Source organism: Glycine max, chromosome 13 (assembly GCF_000004515.6).
Source record: "Glycine max cultivar Williams 82 chromosome 13, Glycine_max_v4.0, whole genome shotgun sequence".
NCBI classification, from domain to species: Eukaryota; Viridiplantae; Streptophyta; class Magnoliopsida; order Fabales; family Fabaceae; genus Glycine; species Glycine max.
In genome coordinates this window covers 23486908-23503389 of record NC_038249.2, presented here as the reverse complement: position 1 = coordinate 23503389, position 16482 = coordinate 23486908, and the positions used below count along the sequence as shown (strand labels likewise).

The 16482-nt window shown below is 31.0% G+C and overlaps 2 protein-coding genes across 2 annotated transcripts; one reads left to right on the top strand and one right to left on the bottom strand.

Moving 5' to 3' along the window:
* Nucleotides 1-1069: 1069 nt before the first annotated feature.
* On the bottom strand, nt 1070-6304 carry LOC100807056 (short-chain dehydrogenase TIC 32 B, chloroplastic). The gene is made up of 8 exons (XM_003542413.5): nt 5980-6304; nt 3573-3804; nt 3293-3372; nt 2816-2969; nt 2384-2462; nt 1691-1775; nt 1543-1589; nt 1070-1397 (listed from the first exon to the last, which is right to left on the bottom strand). Exons 1-8 carry the CDS (start codon nt 6098-6100, stop codon nt 1224-1226), a joined length of 972 nt encoding a protein of 323 aa, XP_003542461.1. The 5' UTR covers nt 6101-6304; the 3' UTR covers nt 1070-1223.
* A 5390-nt stretch (nt 6305-11694) lies between these two features.
* LOC100806519 (ADP-ribosylation factor GTPase-activating protein AGD7) lies at nt 11695-16482 on the top strand. Its single transcript, XM_003542412.5, has 4 exons — nt 11695-12925; nt 13022-13099; nt 15322-15922; nt 16209-16482. Exons 1-3 carry the CDS (start codon nt 12158-12160, stop codon nt 15919-15921), a joined length of 1446 nt encoding a protein of 481 aa, XP_003542460.1. The 5' UTR covers nt 11695-12157; the 3' UTR covers nt 15922; nt 16209-16482.

Genomic DNA, 16482 nt, shown 5'->3' with positions numbered 1-16482 from the left:
CTGTGTTAATTTAATTTTGAGATAAATAATTATTTTAATCCTTAAAAAGTAATGTAATCCCGTAATAATTTAGAGGATCATCGTGTCTTATGATATATTTGTCACACATTTTATATATTTAGTAATTAAATTAATTTTTTTAAAAGTTAAATTATGATTAATTTAGATATTTAAGGACCAAAACAATCATTTAGGCTTTATTCACTTTAAATTCGTGTAAATTACGTGAATCTTAGAAGTTACTCTGTGTAACTTCGGACCGAGTCGAAGGCGGAATGGATGTAACATCAACAAGTTTTAGGATGAAAATCAAAGACGGACTTAAAAAAGCTAATTAAGAAATAATTAGTTATCCATATAATTAAAGTTTTAAAATATTTTTAATAAAGTAAAATAAAAAAGATTAGTGGAATAATATGATTAAATGAATTTATTTTTTAAAAAAAAATTAAAAGATTAAATTACTCTCTAAATATTTGTATACAGTATAGTTGTTTAAACAATAATTATTTTAAAATACAGCAGATTCTTAAAATATAAATTTTATGATGCGTTTAGAATTCCAAATGAATCAAGTCTAACTGAAATAACCTTAACGTGACTTGATAAGAATTGATATATATATTTTTAACTCAAACTCGATTCGACTTATTAAATTCAATAAATTAATTATGAATCAAGTCTCGTTTTTTTTAACTTTCAATTGGTTCAGTTTATTGCCCATTGTAAATTTACCCATTGCTTCTTTACCTTTGCCTTTGTAAATCCAATAAACGATACTGAATTCTTTAATTTATATCCATTATGATTTCAGAAGTTAACGCTAGTGCATTAAAACTTCAACTAGTTAACAGTTATATAGTCTCGTAACCAAATTTATTTTATGATTCTTTTAGATTCTCAAAATCTAACCTAATCAAACTATTTACTAAAACATCATGTGAATATATTTTTTTCGCCTTAATTTTAATTTAAATTAAATGGTATACATGTCCGATACATAAATAAGACCTCTATATTACGCGTACAAAATACAAATGGAGTCAAGGATCGATAACCACGAATCATATGAGAAATAATGATATATCCTCCCTCATATATAGAACTTATGATTATAACTGTAGGGTGGATGGGTATATTAAGCATAATTAACGAGTTTTGATACACTGATATATATGAGGAAGACGAGGCTTTGGTACTAATTAATACTATAGTGCAATCAATCAAGCTTTTGAAAGTGAATTAATCATCTTGTTGCTAAAATCCCACAGTTTCCTTCCTAAGAGTTCGTTTGAAGCATGTGTACTTGGTTGACACTCATTACAATCCCGAAAGTACTTCCCCGTTACCCCTTTCAAGCTTGGGTGTAGAGCGACATAGCACGTTGTGGCTGCTCCCTGCTTGGTCAAAATTAGAAAATAAAAATTAATTATTATTATTATTGGTGACTCTATTTTTTAGCACTCTCAATCAAATGCAACATTTTGCAGATGTATTGGAATCTTAGCTACAAGGAGGAAGACAATTTAATTGAATATATACCTGAGGGATGTTCTTCCATGCGAAAAAGGTAAACATCTTCAGAAAATCTGCTTGAAATGTATATTATTATTGGCTTAGACAAGTAAGTAATGAAAAGAACATTAAATGTATTGTATTATTTGTACGTATTTTTGGACAAATCACTTACTCATAAGTAAAGAAGAGTGTCTCATGAGAGGAGTCATTATCACCCCTGGGTGGACTGAGTTGGCCGTGATGTTAACACCTTCTGCCTGTATAAATTAAATTAATAAATGCACAATGAATCTATAAATGATAAAGATACTGATTAAAAATAAAAATAAAATGAACATGAAAAGTTTTATTTAAAATAATTATCAATTTACTCTTACCATTATTTTTAGTAAGAAAAAACTTTTTATTTATTAATCCTTTCAACTACTAACCTTAAGATGCTAATTACAAGACCCTAAATACGAAGGAAATCAGTTTTCTCATTTATCTACGGCGGAACTCACAATTAAAAGTGGTAACGTTCTCTCTTGTAATTGTTATTTTTTTTTCCTTCTTTTTGATGCGTTATTTTTCTATTGGGGAACAGGGTGGGAAGGAAACGTGCTCAATAGTCAATTTTCATGGTATCTTTAAGAAAAGATTCTCTTGCTTGTTAACATGCATGGTGTAAAATGTAAATTCAGAGCTAGAATTCCATTTAGATAGACAGGTATAAATTAAATAACTGCTAAAAGAACACACATTACAACAAATTGTCATTATCTCTCTCACTCTCACACATTTATTTTATTATAGTTTACTCTATGTTTTGCTTTGTAAATAAACAAAATAAATAAAAAGGTTGTTGAAGCATTAGTAGTTTCACCTGTAAGCGACGAGAAAGCTCGTTTGTGTGTAATATGTTGGCTAACTTGGACTGTCCATAGGCCTTCTTGTCAGAGTATCTGGAAAATTATAGCAATATTGGAAAAAAAAGAGATTGTAAAGTTACAGCTATCTGCATCAGTCACATTACACGTTTCCAAGCTGAAGAAGGAGCTAGCGGAACTTATTACATGATGGGGACCCGACTTATCTAAGTTATAAGATAAATTATTAGAGTTATCTAACTTATTTTAAGTAAAAATGGGATACTTGATCTTATTTTTAATTAAGGTAAATTAAACAACTCCTAAAAATATTAACTCTTTTTTACGTTTCACTTAGAAATTGTCAAGATTAGTTGCTTTTAGACCATGTAGTAGTAGTTTCTTCACCAAAAGAGAGTGGGAGAGGATTCAAAGTGTAACATACGCACCCATCTTCATCATTGATGTTATCAAATCGAATTCCTTCTTCGTAAGTGTAGACATGAGCTATTGATGAAAGATTTATGATCCTGCCCTCAATTCCAGTGTCTTTTGCGGTTTGTTTCATCTTGTCAAGAAGAAGTTTCGTCAAGAGAAAATGACCTGAGAAGTGAAAAGCGAGAGAAGAATACAACAAGTATTAGACTTATGAGAAGTGCTAATAAAACACTTGTTAATGCGAGAGCATTTGTATTTAGTACATATTTTATTATTAGTTAAAATTCATTGAAATCTAGAAACTTATAAGAAAAATTAATTAAATATAAAGTGAAACTTATAAAAGTTTGTCATATCTAATCAATTTTATTAATAGTAATGAGTGTGGTTAAAAAAGTGTATTAAAACTGTTAGTACTATGTTATTAGTATTTCTCCTAAACTATAAACAATGATATGCACGAGTAGTGCTGAGACACTTCAAACTACCAAGATGATTGGTTGCAAACTGCATCTCAATCCCATCTTCCGTTTGCTGATAAGGGCAGAACATGACTCCCGCGTTGTTTCTGAAACCAAAGATCAACAATGTCATTAGTAGCAACTTTTGAACACATTATTTTTTTCTTGTTAGTACTAGTTTTTCTCTATCACATGTCTCAGGGGATACGGGAAATGGGGACAAAGTAATTCAATTGGATCTTTAAATGAAATGAACCCACATTGAGAATGAGAGAGAGAGAGAGAGGGAGAGGGTTAAAGAAAGCACATTAAGATGTTAAGAGGAACACCAAGAGCAATGAAGTTGTCCACAAAGGTTCCGACAGACTTCACTGAGCATAGGTCGAGCTTCATTATGTCCACACGAGCTGACTCGTCTTCCTCAAGTATGAGTTGTTTCGCTTCCTTTGCAGACTCCATGTTTCTGGCAGCAATTATGACATGGGCCTTTCGAATTGCCAGAACACGTGCTGTCTCCAACCCTATGCCACTGGCTCCTCCTGCATTTGGACATAACATAAGGTGAATTTAGTAGTTAAAGGGACAAAAAATGGGAGTTCGATTTCCTACTAATAAAAAAAAAACTAATAATTAATATTTGCCTATAAAAAAAAATTGTTAGATCACACACAATTGGAGGATATACATCATTCTCAATCTTCAATCCAACTATCCATCTTTATTTATGTTTTGTGCTGATTCTCATCTAAAAGTGTTTACTACTAAATAACCTTAATTGAATTCGATTGTACTATCTAGTGTCTACATTGTTTCTTACTCAATTTCTTCTTTACCTGTCTCCTTTAACACCACCTGCCCCCGACCTGAGATAATGCCAAGTATTTAATAACTATTTAATCCGAGAAAGACTAATATTAAATTAGTGATACTGAGTTTAGGATCGAAGAAGTAGATCCAAGGCAAACTTCACCAAAACTACAGCCTCTCTGGTAGGAGAGTTTCGCTTTCCTTCTCTTTAGTCTTCACTCCTACTGGATATATAACTACTCAAGACATCTTTTGTAGCAAAGGCATTAAATAAAAAATAATAGAACAATATAAAGAAAAAAATGATAAAATAATCAAGGATAAAAAGATAAAAAATGATCAATAATATTTTTGGAAAGAATATTTTTTTTGTCTTAATCTTTTAGTTTATTAAAAAAAAAAAATCTTAACTAATCGAGAGATGAACTTAAAAGTAAATAAAATTTTATCAAAAATTATTTTTGTTAAAGATAAAATTCAAATAATCCAAATAATTCAACCTTATTTCATCATTTGATTTTTGGAAAGAATATTTAAATTAGAGACTGATGGATCTTAACTAAGTTTTAAATACATAAAAAAAACAATATATTTTCAAAACTGATTATGATCCTTTTGACATCTCTACTGAGTGCGCCTACTCCCTGTTAGAGGAAGAGATAAAAAGTGTTGAGAGATAAAGTAATAGATGTAATTAGTAATTTGATAGATGGAAGACAAAGATAAAAAAAATGTAGAGTGCAAAACTTAGAGGCATGCAAAAACAGAATCAAAGTTATTTTAAAATTGAATGGAAGATATATATCAATTGTTTACTGTAAAAAAAGAAAATTATTTGTTTAATTTAAAAAAGTGTTATCATAAATAATTATAAAAAATATCATATTTTTTTTTTAATTTTTAAAGACTTAGACAAAAAATAACGAAAACTAACAAAACTAAATGCAATAGGGATGATAACGAGACCAAGCAAGCATGAGTAGCAAGATTCAACTAGTCGTCATAACAAATAAATTAAATCATCAGAAACATCTGCAAACTTAAAAACATTGCTACAAATGGAAAAGCAAGATGCAGAACTGGGGATTTTATATATATAAAGAAAACCACCATCAAGCATCCAGTGCCACACAAAAAAAGATATTTTTTATGGATCATGCAGAGTAATAAGGTCCATAATCACCGCCTCAAGCAGTGATTGCCATTATAACTCACATGTTGGTGCCGAATTTCACTCACAGGATGGACCGCAAAAACACAAACAAAACCAGGAGAACCGAAGACACGGGTGTTCAGCGGTTACACTTATCTTTACTCAAACCTCGAAGTTGCCCCCAAAATTACGGTCAGTATTAAAAATCTTGATAATAAGTTACATTAAAATATGTTTGGACTGAGGATTTTAACCGAGGAAATTAAGAAAATTTAAATTTTTGTATTTTAAAATTAATTGTTTAGATATTTTTTTGAAAAATTTAAAATTTTGGAATTTTAAAACAGAATTTTAAATAACTAAATTCTGGAATTTTAATTTTCTTCCAAAGGTAACAAATTGAAATTCTCTTTTTACCGTCTTTTTCAAAAAACACTCGTAAAGCATCGATTGAGTTTGAACGTAGAAAAACACGTATAACTAGCACACTAATTATATTTTTTTTCATTTATTTTTTTCACCCTCATAATTTTAACTTTTTTTATTCAAACACAAAATTTTAAAAATAAATAAATTTTAATTAAAAAATTTTAAATTTATCAAAATTTTAAATTTCTCTATCTAAATACACAATTTAACTTTGAATAACATGCATAACAGGAACAAATAAAATGTATTCACCGAAGGCTTGTGTGTACTATGAAACCAAGTAAAAAGCAAGGAATAATAGTAATTCAAAGTACAAAAAACAGACCTGTGATGATTGCAGTGAGGTTGCTGGCATCAATTCCTTCGATAACCTGTTCAGCAGTTGAGGAAGATCCGAATCCACTACATCCCGGTCTCCCTGTAATCAACGAAAAGATTCCCACCATACTGAGCACACAAATAGAGAATAACCAAATCTGTGTTCAAAGCTTAAAGTTTAATTTCCTTTTTGGGCTGAAACAATCACGATATATATGCATGTTGGGGAAGCAAAGATTACTACTACATCGGTTAATGTGGGATGAGAGAGAAGAGCTAGAAGGTGTAGCGTGGGGCCTACGGAGTTAGCAATGAGGTGGGGAAGAAAAGCATGAACAGTGTAATTATAAAAAGATAAATACTAATAAGTATTCTTTTATTGAAATACACAAAATTATATTATTTATAATTCTTTTATATTTTCTTATCATCTTGATATTATATTTTTTATTTTAATTTTTTAATCAATAACCATAACCTAAGAACACATATTATTAAAATTGTAAATTCCCTTAATTAATTTGTACCAAAGATTGGGTGTATTAAATTCTCACCGGTGAAGAGCTGGTTGATAATTAAATTCCCTCAACGACCAAACTAATAATCAACAACTAGTATTTTTTTTTATCTTACACACGAAAATTATGGGACCCATGACGCTGTGTGAATATTTGGAATGGAACCCACGTGAAGCGCCTCAACATATTTACGAATTACGATTCTCAAAGCACTGCAAAATTTAGTTCGGCAACAACGTCAGGGACACACGATGAATCTGTTTGTTCTTACGTCTCTGTATCTCTGTTATTTTTAATACTTATTAGTAACAGAACTCGGAAGCTTCCATTGTTGCCCGATCAATTCTAACCGAATCAGATATACAAAACAAAATCCTGCACCAGTTTATTTAGGGCAAATTTTACCAACTCTTCCAGAATTGCATACAACTCTTTTGCTTTTTTAATGTTTGCACCAATTTCTTAAAAGACTTACATGATATTAAAAGACTTATATGTGGAAAAATAATGTATTTAACGATTTTTATTTTAATTAGAAGATAACATAGGAAAAAAAAAACGAAACTTTCCTATTATTGAATAACAAAATGGAAAAAATATGTGGTCGACAAAATTTACTTATATTTACTCATTTATTCATTTATGTACTTATGCAAAATGGAAGAACTTTCCGAAAGATTTGACGACATATGTTAATATAATTTACTCATTTATTTACTCATATTTTCAATTCATACATTTAATTATCAATAAACCCCAAATATAATAGTAAAAGAATCCATTCTTGTAGTTAATGGTGAATAAAATTAATATTATATATAGAGAGTGATAAAATTATATAAGTATAAATTTCATCGGTATTATATTATTTTATAAATTTTATCTAGAAAATATTTTTTTAAAATTCACGTTAAATAAAAAGTTCCTTCACACAGATTATATATATAGAATTTTATATTAATTTAATTCAAAATTATTTAATATTTTGTTCACATAAATTAAAATTAATATAATATAAATATCTTAAAATATATTAAATATGAATAATTTGATTTATAATACAATGCAGCACCACAAAACGTACCAGATCCCATACTGAAGCTAGGGACAACGCAGATGGTTCTCTCTCTCTTTGTTTTTTCTTTTCTCAATCTTTTCTGGTTAGTGTGTAAATGGACCACCACATATCCATGGAGATCCTCTCTTTGTATTGTCATAAAATTTGATTACAATACAAAACTAATTTTGGTTGACAATGTTTTGGGTTGTTTTTAAACCTACGCAATATATCAACCTAAGTTATGACTGAGATATTATCTAGTTATTCGCCAGCTTCCCTCAAACTCTTTCACCTGAGTTTTCGTGGAAGAATCTGGATCAGTTTTGAGAAAGAAAAAAACTATCAGAACCAAAGATAAAAAATAATAATTGTGGTTCAATTCAATTTTGACGACTTTCTAAAAAAAAACTATTAATTTGTCAAATGAAGCATAAATTCACGTAATAATAATAAAAAAAATTACATTTCAATTAAACATAAATTACAACAGATCGATGATACAATTTCTAATTGCCTCAAGGACTGCCTAATAAAATTTTACAGCTTGCCATATTTAAACAAAAACTTTACAATGGGACAATATAAAATACACAATTGACATAAAGTGACACACTTTGGCAAGTTCACTACATATATTAATTTAATATAGAATATATAGGCTTAACCCATATTATAATCCAAAACTTATTTTGTGACTGGTAAGATATATAATTAAAGAGATTAACTATTATACAAAAGTCACGTGATAAGAATGACAAACCAGGAAATTTTGGATCTAAATGTTAAGAATACATTAGCGAAAAAGCAATATACTAAAAAATATTTAAAATATTAATAATGTCAAAAGAAGCTTTGATCAATTATTCATGACTACATAGCATAAAATTAGTAGTTTTAATAGCGCAAAAGCAATAAAAGTATAAAACTATCAGCCCCAAATAAAGAACATTTTTTTCAAGAATAGTTCTCAAAAGTACCAATGGATCCGCTTATCATAATTGAATCAACTAAATAATTAATATTCCAAAATTTTAGCACACAAAACTGGTCATGGTGACTTTCAACAATAAAGGACAAGAACGATATACACATTTGTAATGTGAACGAAAATACTTTTTGAAATTAATAGTGACAATATTTTAAAAATAATATCAATCACCAGGTCATTAAGTCACCATTTGAGTGAATAACATCACCTCACTTAAACTCGTTTCACCAATGCCTTATATTTTTTTTTTTATATTCGTTAAATACAAAATATGCTAGCGTCATATTCGGATCATTTCATGGTAGGTAAAGAGAGAAGCTATTCATCGATAAAAATGAAAAAACAGAGATTTGAAAGCTAATTGGTATTTATTTAAAAGCCTGACTTAATTGATTGACAAAAATGGTGAATTATTATATTTTTTTTAATAAAATCTTTGATTTTTACTTATAAAAGAAATTTGGTATTTATTAGTCTAAGTAGCAAAGAGCTTGATTCCTTTTAAATAAGATTTTGATTTTAACTCAAGTCTTGTTAATTGAGATATAAACTAACTTTTAGATTTATATCAACCGTACTCTAAATAAATAATTTAAAATATTTTTAGAAAAAATAGAATAATTTTTAAAAAAACTTAAAAAAGAAAGTGAATAAATTCTTTGAAATGAATCAAATCTTTTTGCCATTGCTTTAAAACTGTGTTATTAATATATCTCAAATTTTATTATGAAAAATAGTAATAACAAACTCTTGTTACTACATTTTTTATTATCAGACAAATTTTATGTAAATTCCAATAAAACTTGGATCCATATTTGTAACTAATAATATAAAAAAATTACACTAACAATCTATCATAAATCACTGTTAGTATAAGACTCTTAAGTTAGTTAATATTATATATATATATATATATATATATATATATATATATATATATATATATCATAATTTATAATTAAGTGATAATATAAAATTATTTTATATCCTTATTTACATAATTTATTTTCCCTTATTATTTTATTATATGTAGGGATAAATAAAGTGATCTAGTCTCCTTTTATTAATGTTAATAACAATAATCTCAACCCAAGATTGATCATTAGGTGCATGTTTGGATGATTAAAGTTAAAAGAGATAAAAAAATGTGTTTTTTTTAGTTTAGAACCAACACATTTTTCTTTTTAACTTCATGCATTAAAACGTGTAATTTTATATTAAAATTTGTAAAAGTACTTTTGTAGCCGTTAACCAAAAATATGTTTTATTATCATAATTTTGTTTTCTAGAGAAAGAATAAAATTCGAATCTAGTGTGGAAAAGTTTAAATTTACAATATAGACTTATATTTTTTTTTGGGAAAAATATAAATATATTAAACTCAAAATGATACAACAATAAATGAAACATACCCCACATCTAAAGAAAATCAAAAACCTCCCTAATATAAAAAGACCTATATCAAAATGCTAAAACAAATACAACAGGTACACTTATTATACATAAGAAACTTAATCTTACTAATAACTTCTATTATATAGACTTATATTTGTGGGAACAAATCTAGATGCATGTATCCGAAAGATGAGCGATCATGTCAATGCACCGCTGGGGGTAAGCAATTGCACTCTCTCTTTAAGTATCTTTGCCTTTTTTTAAAGATTGAATCAAGATTTTTTTCTATAAATTTTATATGTATTATCAACTAATTATACATGTTGAGTTAAAGTTGAAAGATTTTGATGTCCCCTTTTCTTAATTGAATCGTTTTTTTTTTGTCATTGCTTTTGGTAGCTGCAGTTGAATTAGTCAGGCGAGTCTCATCCACGATTTCGTGGTCCAAACACATTTAATTAACAGGGAAAACAGCTAAAGATATGATAAAGACTGAATTATTGATGTTTAAAGAGTAATAGCCCAACCAAAGACATAAATAATTAATAGATCCAAAGTTAATATTAAATTATTTGATCTTATTTAAATTTGATTATTAGTGAAAATAATTTTTTATCATATTTTATTGGTCAAATTTCTGATTTGTTAGAATCTCATTTTTTTTCTTATAAATTGGATGGTTAAAAAAAATTAAATGTGTTATTAGTATTTATGTAAAATAATTGGATGTCTTACCCATTGATTTGGTTAGTTCTAATTTATGATGATCCATGTTTCTTTTTTTGTTTTGTTGGATTTTGATAGATTGACTCCTTAATGTCATTTTGACATTGATATCACATTAAAATATGAATTTAATTTATACATATTATTATTTAATTATTATATTATTCTATTCATTAATAAGATATGAAAATAGAAAGATACATCTGTAAAAAGATTTACATCAACAATATCTGTAAATTAAAGTTTTAGAATAATATTTTAGTCAATATTCATGTAAAACCAAAAAATTCAACATAGTTGTTGATAAATGGATTCCTTAAGTGTACCTATAGGGGGTTTAATTCCTAGTTGTGAGTGTGAAGAAAATTTTGTTAGGAGAGACAAAATATGCTTAAGTAACTTTAACATCTAGAAAATTAATCTAATGCCTTTTAATTATGAAAATATTTTGCTTTGTGCAAATAAAATTAAGTAAAGATAGAGAGTTCAATAACAAAATGAGAACGTTTTGGATTGGTTACTCATGAATATTTATGATTTTAAAAAAAAAATGGAGTAGTTGAGGCATATATCATATATATTAGTTTTAAAAAGTATTAAAATTATTTTTGTTGACAGGATAAAAATCTTATTCTTGGTTAATATTATATTCTTATTCTTTTAGATTTTCATTAATGTTATAATTTAACTATTTCAGATTTCCAATAAATATTTTCTAACTTTGGTCTTTTAGTACGGTTTAAAAATCAAAAGATTTAAATTTTATTTATATAGTTGAAATTCTTTGCAATAACTCCAAATAATCTAACCCCCTAAATCTTCATTTATCAACTTGAGAAAACAGAAGAAACAAAATAGAAGGAAAAAATAGAAAAAAAGAATTATTCTTTATGATGTTGTTTAATTTAACAAATTGAAAATTAAAATATATTAAAATGAGTGTGACGGCTGGGGTCATGTTGACCCCTCAAATGGACATGGAATATTTCCTTATTTGGTTTAATTCAAGAAATTAAACGTCACCACTTTTAATTTGTACAAAAAAAGGTGTAAATAATACCCCGTTTTATTAGTACCTATTATTTTTTCTTATAATTATTGTTTTTTTTTCAACCACCAGCGTCTTTGATTTTTGGGTAGAATCTTAATATATTCTTATCAATTTCAATTTTTTGAGTGAATTATATAATTAATCTTTAATCCAAAACTTAAACACATTTAAGTATCTTTGCCTTTTTTTAAAGATTGAATCAAGATTTTTTTCTATAAATTTTATATGTATTATCAACTAATTATACATGTTGAGTTAAAGTTTTAAAAAATCAATAATTTTGATTCAATTATTAATTTGACATAGGTTTTATTTTTTATTTTGATCTAATTGATCTTAGATTCTACCTATTGGGACACACTAGTAACTAAACACCATCCTTTTTTTCCGGTGCGCGACTCCATCTATTATTCATCCACACTCCCTCCCTTCCAGATCCGATCCTCGATGGCGGCGGCGTCGCGGAGGCTCCGGGACCTGCAGTCCGAGGCCGGGAACAAGATCTGCGTTGACTGCTCCCAGAAGAACCCGCAGTGGGCCTCCGTCTCCTACGGCGTCTTCATGTGCCTCGAATGCTCCGGCAAGCACCGTGGCCTCGGCGTCCACATCTCCTTCGTCCGATCGGTCACCATGGACTCCTGGTCCGACATCCAGATCAAGAAAATGGAAGCCGGCGGCAACGACAAGCTCAACGCATTCCTCGCACAGTACTCCATCCCCAAAGAAACCGACATCGTTACGAAGTACAACACCAACGCCGCTTCTGTTTACCGCGACCGGATCCAGGCCATCGCCGAGGGCCGCCCCTGGCGCGATCCGCCGGTGTTGAAGGAAAACCTCTCCGCCGCCGGAAAGGGGAAGCCGCCGCTGACGCAAACGCGGAGGAATAATAATGAAGGTGGATGGGATGATTGGGGTAACGAGGCGAGTCCCCGGAGCAAGAGCAAGTCGACCGGGGATTTTAGGAATTTGAACGGCGGCGGCGGAGCGCCGGCGAGGTCGAGGTCGACGGAGGATATCTACACGCGGACGCAGCTGGAGGCGTCGGCTGCGAAAAAGGAGGACTTCTTCGCGAGGAAGATTGCGGAGAACGAGTCGCGGCCGGAGGGGCTGCCGCCCTCTCAGGGAGGGAAGTATGTCGGGTTTGGATCCAGTCCTCAGCCGCCTCAGCGGCGGAATGAAGCGCAAAACGATTACTTCTCTGTTGTTTCGCAGGTGAATTTCGTCGTTTGATTGATCGGGTTTATTTGTTAGCTCTTGAAGAGTTTTTTTTCTTAAAAAAAAAATTGATGACGCGGTGTTTGATTGCAGGGGATTGGTAAGTTGTCTTTGGTTGCTGCCTCTGCGGCTAATGTTGTTCAGGCTGGCACGAAGGAGTTCACTTCTAAGGTATTCTGGGTTGGCTTTGTGCATTGTATTGCGTGATTGTTGTCAGTGTTAATTTTGTTTTCTATGACAAAAAATGCAAGGTTTTAAATTGCAGTTGGTATTTTTGTTGCAATCCTTAATATTGCACTGTATGATTGAAATTGTGGACAAATGCAGCTGATGCGGCCATAATTGTGGTTGCATTGTTGTGGCTGCCGCGACTTCAAAAACCTTTGAAGTCGGGGCTGAAATTGCGGTTGCAGATCATTTTTCAAAGCCTTGCATTGTTACAGTTTGTTGCTTCTTCTTGAGTTTAATGCAGTGTGTTTTAAACCAAAGACACTCCTTTATTCCTTTGATCGATACAAATAAACAAAGGAAGGAAGAAATGAATGTTTTTCTTCGTATATATAGTTGGTATTGTCCCTGGGAATTGAAGAGGTCATCTTGGTGTATGAGCAGCATGAATAAAAATCAATTATTTTTCTGTAATTTTGGCGCTTTCACTGAGTTTTGCCTCGTTTCTGAGGATTGGCAAATGCAGTTGAGAGTATAATATGATATGGAAGAAAACTGTTAAATGAGGTCAATAGGGAACAAAGTGTCAGATTATATTCAGATGAAAGCTTAAAACAATTTCCATAAAACTAATGATGTTTGCCTTCATGTTGTCTTGTTCATCAATGCATATCTAGTCTATTAGAACTAAGAAGGGATTATGTTGTTCTACACCCCAAAAGTGTATTACATCCTTGAGTCATATAAATATGACCGAAGTATTGAAAGTAAATTGTGTGCTCCAGTAGTGTTACTGTCTATAGGATCCCCCATCGTGCTTCTAGAAATACTCTTTAAAATGTAGCACACAACTTTTGTAATAGTTGTTGGGATGTAACTTCTCAAGACATCATTTTACTACCTATGGAAATCCCTGATGATACTACATATTGCATTACATACTATAAGCTTAACTTAATTTCACATGGCAACCGTGGGGCATTGGTTATTTGCTGTTGTGCACATGTCAGTGTTATTAATGACTGTGGTTTTGAGGATGTAGGCCTAGTTTGTTTTATAGTTGGAAAATCAATTCTCGCACTTTCTAATAGAAAAACAGTTTCCCATGGTAATATGTGGTTTAGGTTAATTTATGCATGCATCTCATATTCTGTTTAAAATCAATTTCATCAATATCAATTATACTCAACTTTAAACCAAATGGGCACGTAGTAACCTTGGTTATGGGTCCAGTAGTCAAACATTTACTGTTTGAAGAAGTGTATGGTTATTTTTTATTGGCTATCAGATGTGTAAGTTGTTGGAAATTGTAGATTGACAGAGATTAATGTCATTGCTGGTTCTTGGAACTTGAACTCACTTTAGGGCTCATGGACCTTCATTTGTCTTTTTGGGTGTGAGGATAAAGTGCAGAAGTAATGAAGGCTTGGTGGTTTTAGCCTTTTAGGCCAAGGAATTGCGCACATCCTTGAAGCTCATTTTACAGTTTCTTTCCTTTTATGAAAATGTATAAAACTATGTTATCAATAGCAGAAAACTGCGTCGCTATAGCACCAGAGCGCTGTGTTGCAGCTGCTATCCTGGGGTGGTATAGTGGCAGCAGAGCGGATGCTACTGTGAAATACGGATGAAATCCCTAACATGTCAGGTGTTTTTGGTATTTTTGTAGTGTATCTGCTTCAAAGGAGAAATGACACTCGAGACTTCACTCTTGCTTCTTTCTTTCACACGACCCACCCCATCACTTTTCCAGCAACCCATATCTGATTTCTGCATTCTTTTCTGCTCCCGCAGGCTTCTTATTTTCTTTTTGTACTATGTTTTCTATTTCTTATTTGTGCTCTGTTTTCCTTTCTCTTTCACCCATTATTGATTATCTTTTTTTCTGTAGAGGATTAAATGTCTTTGTTTCTTTGTACTTGTATGTTTTGTTTAAGTACTATAAGTTTTTATTAATTATGAATAGTTCATGGGTTTTGAATATTTTTCTATTTTTGAGCATGCACATATGTATATGTAGAGTATTCATTATTTAGTTTATATAAAAAATATTAGAATAGTGGTAATCCCACTATCTGCTATCACATTTTTGGGGTTGGTCACTCTGCTTCTATCTGGGAATGGGATTGACAAAAAGGAAATGTTTCTTGCTTTTTATACTTACATGGCAATTTTGTTGCTTCAATTTTTTGTTTGGCTGACTGACACTATACTATTTGTTTCAGGTTAAGGAAGGTGGTTACGATCATAAGGTGAATGAAACTGTCAATGTTGTCACTCAAAAGACATCAGAGATTGGACAAAGGACTTGGGGCATAATGAAAGGAGTCATGGCCATGGCTTCCCAGAAGATTGAGGAGTACACTAAAGATGATCCAAACTGGAAGAATGATAACTGGCAACGAAATGAGAATGATAGAAATGGTTATTATCAGGATTTTAATCAAGAGAACAAAGGCTGGAATTCTTCTATTGGAAGAGAACAATCTTCATCAGGGCAATTTAAAACTCAAAGCTCTAGCTCTTGGGATGATTGGGACCACAACGATAGCAGGAAGGAAGTACCAGCTAAAGGATCAAGTCATTCATCAGGTGGGCTCTTTAGTACCCACAACTCAAGCTCTTGGGATGATTGGGAACACAGAGATTCTAGGAAGGAAGAACCAGCTAAAGGATCAGCTCCCCATAATAACGAGGATTGGGCTGGCTGGGATAATGCCAAAGATGATGGATTCGATAATTATTATGAAGGTGCATCTAATAAGAAAGGTGTTGGTCATAATGGGAAATCAGATGGCACTTGGACAGAGGGAGGCTTTCTCTAAGGTCCGTACATTATGCATTACTATCATTTGCTCAAACTGATTCTTATTACCCTTCACAATCGTCTATGTGAACCATGAAATAACAGTTAGGCCTTACTAACCACTTGGTTATGCAACAATAGTTCCTCTTTTTAACCTGTATGCCTACTGAAATTCATAAACTTTTAATGCATGCTGGGGGGACAGGTTCAACATGTTGACATTGAAATTATAATTTGCAGTTTTATTTTGTTGCTGTTATTATTAGTACAACTATTGTTATTAATGTATGTATTATTCTAATGCAGATTTCAAGTACATAATTTGAAACAAGTTATCACTTGTTATACTTCTTGGACCAGGGTTGATTGGACTTCATTACCAGTTTCATGATTTCTTCCTTAAGTGACAAAAAAACACTGTAGTTTACGCACTGATGGCATGCAGGCCAAGCAAGGATGCCACTAACCAAACATGATACTTTATTGTTGGCTATAACTTTTAATCCCATTGTTCCTTTTTAAACTCAGACCCAATGTGCAAGAAGAAAGATTTTGTTAAGGTTAAATATATTTTCAGCAA

What these genes read in the sequence shown, in the direction of transcription:
- LOC100807056 (XM_003542413.5), bottom strand. Translation starts at nt 6,100, where the DNA reads ATGGTGGGAATCTTTTCGTTGATTACAGGGAGACCGGGATGTAGTGGA. An exon ending in GTTCCTCTTAACATCTTAAT is followed by an intron (nt 3,373 to 3,572) that starts GTGCTTTCTTTA and finishes CTTTGGTTTCAG; the next exon opens with AAACAACGCGGGAGTCATGT. An exon ending in GTTTGCAACCAATCATCTTG is followed by an intron (nt 2,970 to 3,292) that starts GTAGTTTGAAGT and finishes TTCACTTCTCAG; the next exon opens with GTCATTTTCTCTTGACGAAA.
- LOC100806519 (XM_003542412.5), top strand. Translation starts at nt 12,158, where the DNA reads ATGGCGGCGGCGTCGCGGAGGCTCCGGGACCTGCAGTCCGAGGCCGGG. An exon ending in ACTTCTCTGTTGTTTCGCAG is followed by an intron (nt 12,926 to 13,021) that starts GTGAATTTCGTC and finishes GTTTGATTGCAG; the next exon opens with GGGATTGGTAAGTTGTCTTT. An exon ending in CGAAGGAGTTCACTTCTAAG is followed by an intron (nt 13,100 to 15,321) that starts GTATTCTGGGTT and finishes TATTTGTTTCAG; the next exon opens with GTTAAGGAAGGTGGTTACGA.